The following is a 14,373-nucleotide window of genomic DNA, read 5'->3' as shown; positions in this document are numbered from 1 at the left end:
TGTCCCGCAGAAAGCATAAAGGTAAGCGCCTGCTCTTGTACGGCATCTCGGATGAAGGCCACGGAACAGGGTGATTTTCGGATTGTATCACAAAATTGAATACGCCAGGAAGTCCAGAAGTAGATATGGAGTATTCAATTTCAGAATCTTGAAATTAACATTTGAATTTGGGCGAGCCGGAACCTATTATGACTCAAGGTTGGCTCCATTTCTGAGATCAAATCGCCTATATTATTACAGTAAAAGGTAGAAAGATAGAAATCTCTTTGCTTCTCCCTAAGTGCTCGAGAAAATCAAGTATCAAGATTGGGACTAAGGGGCGCCCGGGTCCTTGAGGTCGACGCATGTTTGATCAGCATCGATCAGTTAAATGATGAGCTGGTAGAATCGACAGTCTTATCGACAGTCTTGCGGTAGGCGGCCTCGAAGTTTCGAATGATCGTTTGGTAGTTTTTCCGACCTTTGCTTGAGTGTTCTGCTAGGTACCTTCCTTCTTGAATTCGCGCCTGGAGAATGCGCTTCCGTGTTTTGGAGTGCGTTGCAGTATACAGGCTTTTCATCATTCCATGGGCAGGATAAGCCACCAAACCTAGCGCGGCTGCGATCTGTTGGTTAGTATTTCCTATCTGGAATCGGCGACTTCAATACACGTACCAGATGAAACTTTGGTCGTCACGCCAAGAGTCCCCTTGGCTAGTCCCTTCACCACACCCTTTGCCCCTTCTTCCTGACCACCTTTGTAAGGCTGAGTGAAGATGTCGCTGAAGCCGTCTGCCATCCCATGAACAAAGTTCTTCCCTGCAAAAGTAGCTCCAGATTTCCAATCCCGAACGGTTCCGTGATCTCTGACTTCATCGCCGTATAGCCGGGGTACAGCTCTGAGACCATCACTCACTGCCAGAGGCATGTCTATGAGCATGCCTTTGTACCAGTAGCCAACAACCTTTCCTAAACTTTTTGCGGAGCCCTCTATTGCGACGCCTGTAGACTTAAGTTTCGAAGACTTTTTCACACTGGAAACGGGCAGAGAAGATGCGTCTGTTGAAGAAGCAATGCTAGGGGATCGAGAGCCAGACGGAGATGGAACAGCAAGCTCTGGTTGGCTTTTGGGGACACGACGAAATTGCTGGTATGGTTTGTAAACAATATCACCTGTCGCTTTCAGCATGTCAGTGCCAGTACCTATCAACGAGGAAGCTGTGCCTGTGACTGGATCCCATCGCCGATTTTGAATGAAAATTGGTTGAACAAGGTAACTGCTTCTTGTTATTAATGTTTCAAACTAGGAAGGTACCTTGAAAAGTATACTCACGGTTGAAGATCATCGTATTTTAAACGATGATGTTCGATTAGAACCTCGGCGGCAATTTTCGATAGATGGATTGAGCGCTTGGAAGATTTCCTGAACTGCCACACCGCTGGTTCTGAAGGAAGAGCATTGCATTGCATATCATTCACCGGTAAATTATGATGGAACGAGGCAACTGCGGCGGCAACGCCATTCTCGTGGCTCATTCGGCTTGCGACATCATGAGCTGCAGACTGCGCGTCAGGTTGCAAACAGAATTGAATAGCTTCCGCCAAATTCTGTGAAGTCAGAGACCGATAGGGAATGGGCCGAGGTCCTAGTCCACAAGACGCGACCAAGTTACCCCAGAATAGTTGACTGATACACATTAGTATAGCTCATTAGCTTGAGAATAGTACCAGAGAATTCATACTCTCCAAAGAACGGAATGATAGTAGTAGTTCTTCCAAAACGTAGGCCACATGCCGTGGTCCCTGCACCTCCATGATGGACAACAGCGGCGACGTGTTGGAAGAGCCATTCGTGCGGGCAGTCCCCAAGATAGAAAACCTGATCATTGGATGAAGCTTCTCCAATGTTACTCCAACCACGAGATATGATTGCGCGAATACCAAGTGATTTGACAGCATGGAGGATCATATTCGTCATAGCAACCGGATCTTCGATTACAATGCTGCCAAAGCCAATGTAAACTGGAGGGCTACCGTTTCGAAGAAATGAATTGAGATCAGGGGGTGGTGTATAGTCTGGGAGCGCACGAAAGAAGAAACCACAGACATCTATGTTTGATGTCCAGTCTGATGGTTTCGGCATAAGACTTGGAGACCAACAGTAAGTGAAAGGCACTTTCAGAGTCTCAGCCAGACATGGCCCTTCCGTCCCCGGTATAGGCTCCAAGCCAAGCGAGGATCTCCATTCATTAATGACATCACCAAGTCTAAGTTCAATTTAGCATGAGTCCAGGCAAGAATACTGAAATCGAGTGGAATATTACCCTTGCCATGTCATCCATTCAACAACACCGTAGGATATGTAATTGGCCATTTTCGGCTCCGTAGTTGAGTACTTGAGATTTGCCAACGGATGCGGAAAAGCACGTGTGCTGCTCCATGGCATAGTGAACATGAGGTGCAAGGGAATGGACAAGGCTTGCGCACAGTGAACGTGGGCAAAGCTGGGTGGGTTGGCGATGATAGCGTCAGCGACAAAAGGCGCTTTGCTGATTGGATCATCACTGATGCATGAATCCCAACAACCCTGCAGCATTTCGGCCACCATAGCCCGCTTGCGTTGAATCTCTCCGCTTCGCAAACTTTTCATTTGAGGTATCAAGCCCGGGTTTTTAACCATATAGGCCATAAGCTCGGACGGGTCACCTCCGATAGGATAGAATTCTAGACCAGATTGAAGAACGAAAGACTCGAATACTGGGTGAGTCGCCAGTCTTACACGATGGCCATAGAGTTGAAGCTCATTACCCAGTGCAATAAAGGGCTGGACATCGCCTCGACTTCCAACGACCTGGATAACAATGTTTAACTGAACATCACAGGTGACAGGCTCTGTATAATCCGAGACCGACGCGGGTATTTGCTCCTCGTGTGGGATCGGAATTAGCTTTGCGACAGTCCTACAGACCTTGGAGTCAAGGTCGACCTCAATGCGACCATCGTCTGCCAGAAATCAGCAATTTATCTTGTGGCAGGGGAAAAGAATGTCAGTGATACCGTTGACATTGCCTCCTTTCTGAAACCAAGATTCATCTGACCAGCCAGCGGCCTCCAGCATGGAGTACCTCGGAGGTTGGTCTTCCATGAGGATTGTGTGGAAAAATTGCCACTGTGAAAAAAGTCAGGGTCAAAATCAAGCCAGCTTCGGATTTGTCCAACCTCTTCAAAGTATTCGGAACCGAAACTACTAAAAGTTGGTTTCTCACGTCCGCAGTCGATGGAAAGGAACTTGGACGAGTGTGAGGGACTATGACGCCTATTGTAAAGGTAGACAGAATTATGTAAGCAGCCACTGCTGATTTTACCGCCAATCCAAGAACCGCCAATTAAGAACTCGAGGCAGAAGCAAAACTCAATAGTCAATTTTCAGGAACTTGAAGGTCCACGAGTTACGGGCTTGGCGTGATTATAGGTGTGAGGTATTGGCCCACCCAGGCGTTTCGGCTGATCCGGTATGTGTATTGTTAGGAGACAGAACCAGTCTATACGGTGAAACTAGCACAAAAGAAATTCTATTCAAGGCAACTCAGAACCCTTTCGTAACAGAAATAGATACGAATACGCTAAGATATTACAGCAGGATCTGAAGAGTGATTCAACCACCGTATCATCTTTCCATATGAATGGGCAGAAAGTAACCAGCCGTAACGCACGACCCACTACTGAACTCTATCTGATATACGCGTATAGTCGCCGTTTTGATTGGTCGCTCTAAGTATACCGGTCGGAATCTCACTAGCCACTCCGCCAAGGTAAATTCGGAATTTGGTAGCTCAATCTTTTTGACTCAGACCAAATTAACAAATGTGGGGCTCATTTGGGTCTACTTTTCCTCATTTCTGGACCGCCTGACTAGATTATGTTAAACGTTGTCTCATATTCTCAAGGCTGAAAAATAGTGGGAAAACTTACATCGGGTCCACATCTTAACCTGGTTCTAATTCTAGTTTACGAAAGCTATCGTGTTCGGGTACTTTCGACAGCTACTCTTTTAGCTTCTATTTGTGGTCCTTGATTCCTTGTTTAGTTGCGTGTTATAGTGCTCTATCGTTTGCTTCTTCTTTGACACCTCAGTCAAAACGTTTGGGTTGTTCGAATCGAATAGATCACCTGGCTCAAAGGAAAATACGTTGGAATCTAAGACTGTGACGATGCAGCCGCCATCGAATATAGAAATCATGACCGCTACACCAGTTGTCTCAAATCAGCCCGTAAGAGCCCACCTTATGATCCGATCATTCTAATTGTCACACACCAGGGATGAGATCAAACATTTATGCTGATAAAGAAACAGGGTCAGCCCCAGTCAACGGACGTAAATATCCGCGGAGGAGGCGCAGGTGAAATATGCTGCGGGGTGTGAGTCTTCTCCTAATCGATTAGGTCTAATTTTAATCTGATAGCTTTAGGTGTATGGGCCTCGCGTGCTTTGAATGCTGTTGCTGTTGCTGTTGCTGTTAATAGCGATTTCAGTTATACTGGTCTTAGATCGGTTGAGTGTGTATAGTTATTGGACCCTGATTTGATGTTTTTCCTTGTCAGTGAATGATAGATAGGTTTTTAAATTACTATGTTTTCATTGATATTGCAGACGTGTTTATTGTCCTTTGGCTTGGAAATATTCTCTACTGCTACATCAACTCCATTGAATAGTATTTATTTGCTTCATCTCTCTATTGAGTCTTCATCTAGCTCTAGACCTGCCCCGTCCGTACATCTTCTGTCGTGTATGCGATATTCCCACGAAATTCAAGTGAAACAATTCGGTACAAATAATTTACAGCGTGAAGAGTTTTATTCTTAGATTTACCTTTCGTGAATAAACTGGGTCTTGGCTTGTCAGTAATTCTTTACCTCTCGGCACCATGGTGTTTGTTCTCTGTATGCTTATGACATAAATTAGTTTTAATATCACAGCAGTTGAAGTGGAAAAGTGAATAGTGGGGTTCAGAATGATTCATCTTTGTATATGCACATGCATTTATTCTTTTCCTAGGTTTTTAATGTCGAATACCCAGTTTCCTCGGTTTAGGATGTTTTCCCTTGATTTTGATGTTCACCTTTCCTTCGTCATGCCACCATAATAGACACTGTATCCTGACAGTATTGAACTCTTGTTCGACAATTTCCCATTCCCCCTCACTCACTGTGACTGCGATATTCCCGACTTCAAAGTGAAAATGTGGAAGATAAATCTCACTTGGAGAATGGGGCACCGTGGCCTTCGCAGTCATGGCCATAGTGAACGTGCATTTCTTCAAATCAAAATCATAGCTGTGCAATTGGCCTCTGACACGGATGGGACTGGGACGGAGGTATGCCTCTGCTGCGCGGTAGCCTCGCCTCCTAGTACTGACATCCTCAGACTGATCACAATCGCTTGACGTGTACCCCAGAGTCAGAAGATCTTGGACATGCGGATCGACTTTCGTACTTTGCTCAGTATCATGATCCTCAGAGAGAGTCAGGTACCTTGAACTAGTCGAACGCGAAGTGATATTCTCAGGCAGCTCCAAATCATCTAGTGAGAATATTGAAAAGTCCTCACCATTCCATTGATCGCCATATGCGTGATCATTCTAGAAAGAGTCAGCACAGTTCTCCTGATGAAATTTATGATGCGTACCTCTGTCATGTAGGCCCACAAGGTGAATCCATTGGCGCTGCTACCTTCCAAAGCGAAATGGTTGGCGTCCATTGCTTTAACTTGACTCCTGTAGTCTCCAGTCTTATAGGCATGTTTGTTATCTAGGTCATATGGAATCCCGATCTCCGTAAAAATAAGAGGATGGTTTCCAACATTCCTCAAGCTTTCGTCACGGATAAATGTAAGCTGATTACGCAGTCCATTACGAATAGATGTCTCCCCGAACTTGACCGCCAACACCGGTAGGGAGTGCCTGCCTCGAAGAACGCCAATCACATCGATATTTAAAAAGCGACTCCTGCGAAAATTAGATTTGCAGCTAACAAGCGGTTTAGTGGTACTTACCAGTGTTTCCTCAAAAGTGTCAGACCATCGTAAAAGTGGACAGCATGAACCATATTTGGATCATCATCGGGAGTACCTTTTATGCTTGGTGGTACTTCCATGACAGGAGGTTGGCAGAACATGATCGTGCCCGCACAAACACTGCGAATTGCGTCTCGGTAGGCTCGGTAGTGTGCGAGAAAATAGGTATTGGTGAACTTTTCGTAATCTAGCCCTTCATTGGAGCCGGGGCTTTTTGAGAAGTAGTCCTTTTGTAACAGGTCATTGTTGGTCGGATCCCAAACCCCATGCTGCGCCCAGAGGCATTCCCCGAGTTTCCAGCCAGGATCTCGCTTCCAGCCATATTGGCTACACTCAGATTGTAGCCAGACCGACTTGCTCGGATTTATTAGCTTCTTACCAGTCCGTCGAGGCCCAAATCTTCCAAATCGCCATGTCATTACTTCACAACCCCTTCCGACGCCGAGAAGCATACCCTGAAAGGCAGTTGGGGATGTTCCGAGCTGAAGATGCTGCTCTTGTGGAACTTTTGAGATATCCTGGATACCAACAAGTCCCTTGTGCGGTTCATTTAAACTTTCCCACCCGATAACCACATCGTGTTCGAGGCCCCCTGCATCGTGGATTTTTTGCGCGAGATATTTGCACGCCGCAATGAAGTGGCCTTGCAAGAAATCCTGAATATTCATGCCATCAATGACTGCCTTTGGCGCAAAGTCTCGACCAGCCCAAAACAAGGTGAACATAGTCTGACATGCCAATCTTGTGTAATTGGTACACCAGAGCATCTTGGGAAAGTCTGCGGGGTTTTCTGACGTATGATGAGAAAGAGCGGCCTCCGTATTCTGGAAGCATCTTGGATTCAGCCCAGCTGCATAAAAGGTCCAGGCAGGGGCCCCTGAACCTCCGGACAGTCGGGACCACTTTGAACGATTAGCATGTAACCCGGGACAATTTGGATGTCTCAAAGTTAGTCTTACCACGTCTTGATGAGGATCCATAAATATATAGAACTGATACTTCTTTGCGATGCCAAGTATTTGAATAGTGAAATCCACCCATTCCTCGTCGTAGACACCGGGGCCAGCGTGTTCAATGGCCTCCCAAGTAAAGATATATCGAATGGCATTATATCCCCATTTTCTAAGTCGCTGGAAGTGGGCGTCGGCGTGCTCTAGAGAGAATGGCCGTCCAATAAATGAGACATTATCCGCGTTGAAGAAATCCTCGGGATCATGGGATCCCAGGTTTAGCACTTTCGGATATTTTGCGTCACCCGCCACGTTGATTCCCCTCAGAGTGACTTCTCGATTCTGGGGATCACGAAATGACTGCCCCTCGACGCGCAGTCGTAGTTGAGTCATGCTGATATGTGCGAACTTTGGCCACAGTCAAAGTGATTGATGCAATTGAGCCGAGCACGGTGATGGTGGTCGAGAAAAGATTGAATATGAAGGAAATACCGCAGGATGCGGATGTCTGAAGTAAATTCTGAAATGAAAGGCAAGAATGATTGTATCGATTGCAAGAATCTGGGTGCATTTGTTTAAAATACGCCTGTATGTCCATGACGCCATCAACCTGAAATCGTCTCAGCGACTAGGATATAAAGCAATTAACGCCAAGCCAGGGACCAAATAGGTGTCCAATCATCACCTCAGTAGTACGCGTACACGATGCTGGTTACGCCACTCAATTGAGGTCGCTAGCGCCTACAGTACCAAACTAAGTTGACGATATACTTTGTTTGATAAAGATTGCGGGGGGGCACCGACGAATCACAGATGGCAGTATCCGCGTACAGCACGGGCCATGGAAGTCCCATTTGTTTTGGGGGTTTGGACGGACCCACTACTCGGTACGAGTACGAGTACGCGTACCGCAATCAACACGATTGGTTTTTGAAATTCAAGTAGGATACTCCATTCGATATGGCTCCACCATGTTAAAATTCACCTTCACATTAAAGGTATAAAATGTTTCTTAAGATATCTTTATGGACTATTCATTGCAGTCTCCACTGATCATATATCATTTTATCACCTTCAAATACTTCAAAATGGCAAAGCTGGAGCCTTTGAAGAGCGGCTACTACGTCTGGCAATATGTCCCCTCGATGGTTGCGGCCGTCATTTTCTTGGTGGTTTTTCTTCTCGCGACTTTTTTTCATTTCTGGAAGATTTTCAGGACAAGGGTACGATTTACACTGCCGTTTGCTATTGGCGGCGTATGTAAGAGGTTCCCTCGACTATATCGCGTGTTTCGCTTGTTGACCTGTGTCTTTAGTCGAGATCATTGGCTATGCGACCAGGATTGATTCTCACAACAATACTGGCAAGCTGATGCCGTATTGTATTCAGGCAGTCTTCATTCTCCTTGGTCCCGCCCTTTTTGCTGCATCGGTCTACATGGTGCTCGCCCGCATAATTCGCAGCGTCCACGGAGAGACAAAATCTGTCCTGCCACTGAACTGGGTGACTAAAACATTTGTCCTGAGTGATGTTGTCACATTTGTGGTTCAAGCAGGCGGATCGGGCATGATGGTCAATAGCAGCCTTACCAACATCGGGCAAGGTGTGGTTATTGCTGGCCTATGTTTGCAGGTGTTGAGTTTCTGCCTGTTTATAATCACTGCATATGTGTTCCAGACACGTATGCGTCGCAATCCGACTGCAGAATCACTTGATATTGGTATCCCCTGGAAACAGCACCTGTATAGCCTCTATGCTATCAGTGGCTTAGTGCTCATCCGATCCGTATTCCGAGTTGTGGAGTACGCTTTGGGCAATGAAGGTTATTTATTGAGCAATGAATGGACACTTTATGTCTTTGATTCTGTTCCCATGTTTGCCGCCATGGTGATTTTTGGAGTCTGGTATCCTAGCGATTTGAAGCCTTTCCTGGGGGATAGAGCTTCTCAAACCAGTCAGACCATCGAGAGCAAGGCATGATTATGAAAAACACATTCACGCTAGGCCGATTCCAGCGTTCTTGGTCTTTCTTTCTTTTTTTATTTTATTTTATCTTTTTCCCTTTGTGATTTTCTCACTTGATCGCTTTGCTCGTCATTGAATACTACACATGGCAGTATGTTACGCTTATATACGAATTATCTTCATGTTATATAGAATTATCTAGTTAACCCACACAGTTCCTCTTTATATTAATTACCGTTCCATGGATGTAGTAATTTTCATTAGTTATATTGGACGCAAAATATACTGGAGTCTTGCGTCTTCATATTGGCGGCTGGTCCTAGATGCTAAGAGCATACATTCTCCACGGAATGCAATGCGAAAGACTATGCTTTGTCAGCTCTAAAATATTAGAGGAACTGAGGTAATTCAGTCAATCTTCTAGATTTGTGGAGCTTTGGGACCTGGGCCAAATGATGTTGAGCTCGTTATGTACGAAATCATGATCTCGGAGACATAGGCAGCAGAACACGAATGTGGGCCCCAGAAAATACTTTGCGGGGCTGGTAAATTGGAGCCCGCCAAGGAGCATGGGACCTCCACACTGATAGAACGTATTCGTAACTATGTAACTCTCTTAGAACCCCTTTTACTTCCCTGCCGAGGCTGATCCGAGCATTAAATAGCCCATGATGTATCCAACCAAATACACACTATCTTTCGCCTTCGAACTCTCTCTCAAAAAATCATTTCAAGGGTGAACAATATGTTTTTCACACTTCGAGCGTCGATTGCGACTGCTTTATTCGCCATCAGCATATATTCTCAGGAAGGTTTGGCTTATGATGCTGGTAGGTCCAACGAGGTTATATCCTCAGTCTTGACCAGCTAGACATTCCGAGCTAATTCTGATCGGCAGGAGACGATGCGGTCCATGCCACCAAATGGGCTGCAGCAACCGCCAGAGCAAACCATTTGATAGCCAAATTGAATTTGACTGAAAAAGCATCTATGGTGACTGGAACTGCCAACGGACAATGCATAGGAAACATTGCGTCAATTGAACGTGTCGGATTTGGTGGCCTTTGCTTATCGGACGGCCCCCAAGGCTTGCACCTTGCCGACCTTGCAAGCGTCTTTCCATCAGGCTTGACTGCGGCAGCAACATGGGATCGAGACTTGATCGCTCGACGGGGTGCCGCAATGGGTGCCGAATTTCGCGGAAAGGGTGCCAACGTGATGCTAGGGTTAGTTCTTCTCTTCTACATATAGCATTTTTCACAGACTAACATCGTCCCCTGCTAGTCCTTCCACTGGGCCACTTGGCCGTAGCCCATGGGGTGGCCGCAACTGGGAGGGATTTTCTCCGGATCCTTACCTCTCTGGAGTTGCTATGCAAGAAACGATTCGGAGTGCTCAAGCGCTTGGTGTGCAAGCTTGCGCCAAACACTTCATTGGGAACGAACAAGAAACCCATCGGACCAGCGAGAAAATAAAGGGCGTTGAAGTGGCTGGAGTTTCAGCCAACATCGACGACCGCACTCTACATGAGCTCTATCTCTGGCCATTCGCGGATGCAGTCAAAGCTGGTGTGGCATCGTTCATGTGCAGCTACAACCGAGTCAACATGACATACTCCTGCGAAAATGCTCCGCTTCTCAAGAAGATTTTAAGAGATGAGCTCGGTTTCCAGGGTTATATGATGTCAGACTGGTTCGCAACACATTCAGGCGCCCGTGCGATCAATGCCGGTCTTGACCTGAACATGCCAGGCTATCTTAGCGAGACTGACTTCACTAATTCATATTTTGGACCTAATGTGGTCTCTGGTGTTCAAAATGGAACCATATCTGAGCTCCGATTGAACCAGATGATCAAGCGAATCCTTACGCCGTACTTCTATTTCAATCAAGACACTGACTACCCCTCGATTGACCCATCTTCATACGCCGTGAGCGAAGCTACTTATGGTCTGCTTTCTGTTGGAGAATCCACTCCGGCAGGTCGAGATGTACGTGGTAATCATTCAACATTGATTCGAGAAATGGGTTCGGCTGGCACGGTTCTCCTCAAGAATGTGAATAACACTCTTCCCCTGAAATCACCCAAGGTCATCGGAGTTTTCGGAAACGATGCCCCAGATGTCTCCGCGGGTCTCCTCTATCCCAGCAACAATGCCGGCTTCAAAATTGGGACCCTCACAGTCGGCGGTGGCTCCGGTAGCGGTCGCAACCCGTACGTTGTTTCTCCCCTCGATGCTATCAAGGCTCGTGCGGAGGATGACGGATCCCGCGTGGTGTACCTCACAGACAACGACATGATTGCTGAAGGCGATTTCAAGAGTATTTATCCTTGGCCTGATATCTGTCTTGTTTTCCTCAAGACTTGGGTTCGCGAAGGAATCGATCGAACCACCCTCGAAGCCGACTGGAACTCCACTCAGGTTGTCAATAATGTTGCCTCGATCTGTCCTGGAAAAACTGTTGTAGTTACCCACACTGGCGGTGTCAACTCAATGCCATGGGCGAACAATGACAATGTAACTGCCATTCTCGCTGCGCATTACCCTGGTCAAGAGTCTGGTCATTCGATCGTGGATGTTCTGTGGGGTGATGTCAACCCATCTGGAAAGCTTCCTTACACTATTGCCAAGGAAAGCTCTGATTATAACACCCCTATTCTCAATGTTACTGGTTCAAGCGCCACTGACTCTGCCGCATGGCAAGTCAATTTCACCGAGGGCTTGATGATCGATTATCGGCATTTTGACAACCAGGAGATCACACCATTGTACGAATTTGGCTATGGTCTCAGTTACACTTCTTTCAATCTCTCCTCGAAACTTTCTGTGCGGTATCATGACCATGCTAAGAAAGAAGTGTCTGCGCTGTCCCTTTCCAACAAAACGACACCAATTGGCGGCAACTCCGATCTTTGGAACAAAATGATTGAAGTTACTACAACTGTGGGTAACACCGGTAATGTGTCTGGAGCCACAGTTGTCCAACTCTATCTTTCTTATCCAACGGACTCGATGCCATCGGGAACTCCTGTGAAGGTACTTCGCGGTTTTGAAAAGGTGACTTTAGACCCTGGAGCTCGCCAGAACATTCGTTTCTCTCTTCGACGTCGGGATCTCAGTTTCTGGGATACCGAAGCTCAGCAATGGAGAATTCCTCACGGTCGTTTCCACTTCAGTGTTGGCTTCAGCTCCCGAGATCTGCCTTCCTCCGTTTCTGCGCAAATTCTGTAGGACTGATGGGCCGTTTGTGTGTGACATAGTTTTTTTTTATCAATTTGGATCGTTGAACCTGTCACTCTGTCTCTTGTCTTTGTGGTTTCCTTCGTTATTTCTGAAATAATTTATAATCGTGAAGAACAACGAAATTCAACTTCGCCATATCATTGGTTTCTGACTATTGCCAACATTTCCAGGATCCGAGCCATTGTCATAGCACCTGGTTTCTCGACTTATAGAATGCTTTTTTCTATCCCGAGCTGTATTCACATATCGTATAGTTTTCTAAAAATTTCATGGCAGTAAATAAGCATGCTTGTTTCAAGGTGGGAATTACAACTAGAGAATCCACAGAAAATAGATCTATCGATACCAAGTGCAAGGCTCAGGACAATCCTTCGGCGTGCCCAACCCAGACAGGAAGGGCCTAGTCCCTCTGTTCCACTTTAGCAATAAAACGGCGTAATTCCAGGAGTTCAGATACCCATGAACGCGCCAATCATGGGCCATTTGGTCCGCGTATTCGGGTAAGACTGACCAATTGAATCCTTTCCGTTCCACGTATATGCAGCCTGAAATCTTTTGGTGTACCGTCACAGGTCATCGAAATAGCATGCTTGAAACAGTATTGTGGTGGATCATCGACACAGCCCTTAGTCTAGCAGTCAGTCTTCCTAACGTGCGGTTCACGCTTCTAGTCCACTTAATGGCTGCCTGCTGGATCATCTCCAGCTTGTGGGTACGTATTAAACTAAATATAAAGCTATATATGTATATAAATATTCCCTTCTACACAAATCAGTTATCCCCATTCTCGACTTTCGACAGTTCTCTCTTACGCTCTTTGCCAGAAATTCGATCTTTACCTTCACAATCTTTTCTTTCCATTTACTCTCCCCTCCTGCGAGACAATCAAGTATTCAGTTATCTTTTTGTTTCTTGTCGAAAACTGGCCCAGGACGCTACGGTGAGCGTCCTTGGACACAATGGCGTCTTCAGGCTACTACCCTTATGAGCCTAGTAATGCAGGTGCTATAATTGCGATGCTGTTGTTCGGGGCAAGTGCATCTGTTCATCTTTGGCAAATGATAAAGACAAGAACGTGGTTTTTTACCGCTTTTCTCATCGGTGCTTTTAGTGAGTACTCCCCTTCGCAAAAAAGAACCAGAAACTTACTAATGTATCACACCAGTGATGACGCTGGGCTATATATTCCGATTAATCTCCGCACGGAACGCGGATAGCCTTGTCGCCTACATCTGCCAGTCCATGTTCATTATCCTCCCTCCGTCTCTTTACGCTGCCACAATCTACATGACTTACGGTCGGATTGTCACATTTGTCGGTCAGCCTCATCTATCCATCGTGGCACCTCGCAAAGTGACCAAGATATTCGTTTCGGGAGACACTACTGCCTTCCTCCTGCAACTAGGTGGCGGCGGTATGCAGACTATCAATAGTATGCGCAACATTGGACAAAAAGTTCTAATTGTTGGACTGATCGTTCAACTAATATTCTTCGGATTCTTCCTCTACGTCTCTGTTGCCTTCCAGCGTCGAATGCGCAAGGCTAATCTCAACATGATCGGTGGTCCATGGCGTCGTCTTCTACATATCTTGTTCCTTGTATCTGCACTGGTCATCGGGCGATGCGTATTTAGGATTATTGAGTACGTCGGCGGAACAGATGGATATGTGTACTCGCATGAGGTTTATATGTATATTTTCGATGCGATTCCGATGTTCGTTGTACAGTCAGTTTTCCACTTTATTCACCCGGGCAAAATCCTGGTGGGCAAGGGCCCTGTCGTTGATGACTATGTGAACCTCCAAGATGTGTGATTGGAAAGGATGCCCATGGGAAACAAAGTGATCAACGCTCAAATAGATGAGCCGTTTCTGGTTGAAAACTACAAACTCACAGCTACCAGACAGTGATATTGATCGTTCAGATAAAGATACTTTGTTAATATATTTTTGTTACCATGGAAACGAATATTAAGGTTGAACCGGGCACAGGAAACTTCGCCAAGTATTTCTGAACGAAGAGGCTTGGAAGCTGGCTGAGTCAGCAATGTAGGCATCATACACGGTAAAAAATTTCAGTGGCGAACGGTGGATGTTATCCCTTGCCAATACCAGAAGCCTCCAGGGCTGGATCGCTCGGTCATACTCACCCCGTTTTCTAT

At 46.1% G+C, this 14,373-nt stretch overlaps 5 protein-coding genes across 5 annotated transcripts; 3 read left to right on the top strand and 2 right to left on the bottom strand.

The window, feature by feature from the left end:
* Positions 1–362: 362 nt before the first annotated feature.
* On the bottom strand, positions 363–3,124 carry N7508_002828 (putative sterol glucosyltransferase; the record flags this gene model as incomplete). The annotated part of the gene is made up of 6 exons (XM_058460894.1): positions 363–598; positions 655–1,256; positions 1,313–1,666; positions 1,722–2,246; positions 2,304–2,982; positions 3,037–3,124. The coding sequence occupies 6 exons, from the start codon at positions 3,122–3,124 to the stop codon at positions 363–365; spliced, it is 2,484 nt and encodes an 827-aa protein (XP_058321471.1).
* Positions 3,125–5,039: 1,915 nt separating this feature from the next.
* Positions 5,040–7,395, bottom strand: N7508_002827 (uncharacterized protein; the record flags this gene model as incomplete). Its single annotated transcript, XM_058460893.1, has 4 exons — positions 5,040–5,618; positions 5,666–5,984; positions 6,032–6,954; positions 7,012–7,395. 4 exons carry the CDS (start codon positions 7,393–7,395, stop codon positions 5,040–5,042), a joined length of 2,205 nt encoding a protein of 734 aa, XP_058321470.1.
* Positions 7,396–8,090: 695 nt separating this feature from the next.
* Positions 8,091–8,982, top strand: N7508_002826 (RTA1 domain-containing protein; the record flags this gene model as incomplete). The annotated part of the gene is made up of 2 exons (XM_058460892.1): positions 8,091–8,262; positions 8,318–8,982. 2 exons carry the CDS (start codon positions 8,091–8,093, stop codon positions 8,980–8,982), a joined length of 837 nt encoding a protein of 278 aa, XP_058321469.1.
* Positions 8,983–9,712: 730 nt separating this feature from the next.
* N7508_002825 (beta-glucosidase) lies at positions 9,713–12,199 on the top strand (the record flags this gene model as incomplete). Its single annotated transcript, XM_058460891.1, has 3 exons — positions 9,713–9,797; positions 9,866–10,193; positions 10,252–12,199. 3 exons carry the CDS (start codon positions 9,713–9,715, stop codon positions 12,197–12,199), a joined length of 2,361 nt encoding a protein of 786 aa, XP_058321468.1.
* Positions 12,200–13,170: 971 nt separating this feature from the next.
* Positions 13,171–14,026, top strand: N7508_002824 (RTA1 domain-containing protein; the record flags this gene model as incomplete). Its single annotated transcript, XM_058460890.1, has 2 exons — positions 13,171–13,321; positions 13,377–14,026. 2 exons carry the CDS (start codon positions 13,171–13,173, stop codon positions 14,024–14,026), a joined length of 801 nt encoding a protein of 266 aa, XP_058321467.1.
* Between the last annotated feature and the right edge of the window lie 347 nt (positions 14,027–14,373).

The sequence above is a fragment of the Penicillium antarcticum genome (genome assembly GCF_028974205.1).
Source record: "Penicillium antarcticum strain IBT 31339 chromosome Unknown utg000003l_segment0_segment0, whole genome shotgun sequence".
NCBI classification, from domain to species: domain Eukaryota; kingdom Fungi; phylum Ascomycota; class Eurotiomycetes; order Eurotiales; family Aspergillaceae; genus Penicillium; species Penicillium antarcticum.
The sequence above is the reverse complement of the archived record's forward strand: the minus strand, read 5'-3'. Positions and strand labels throughout refer to the sequence as shown.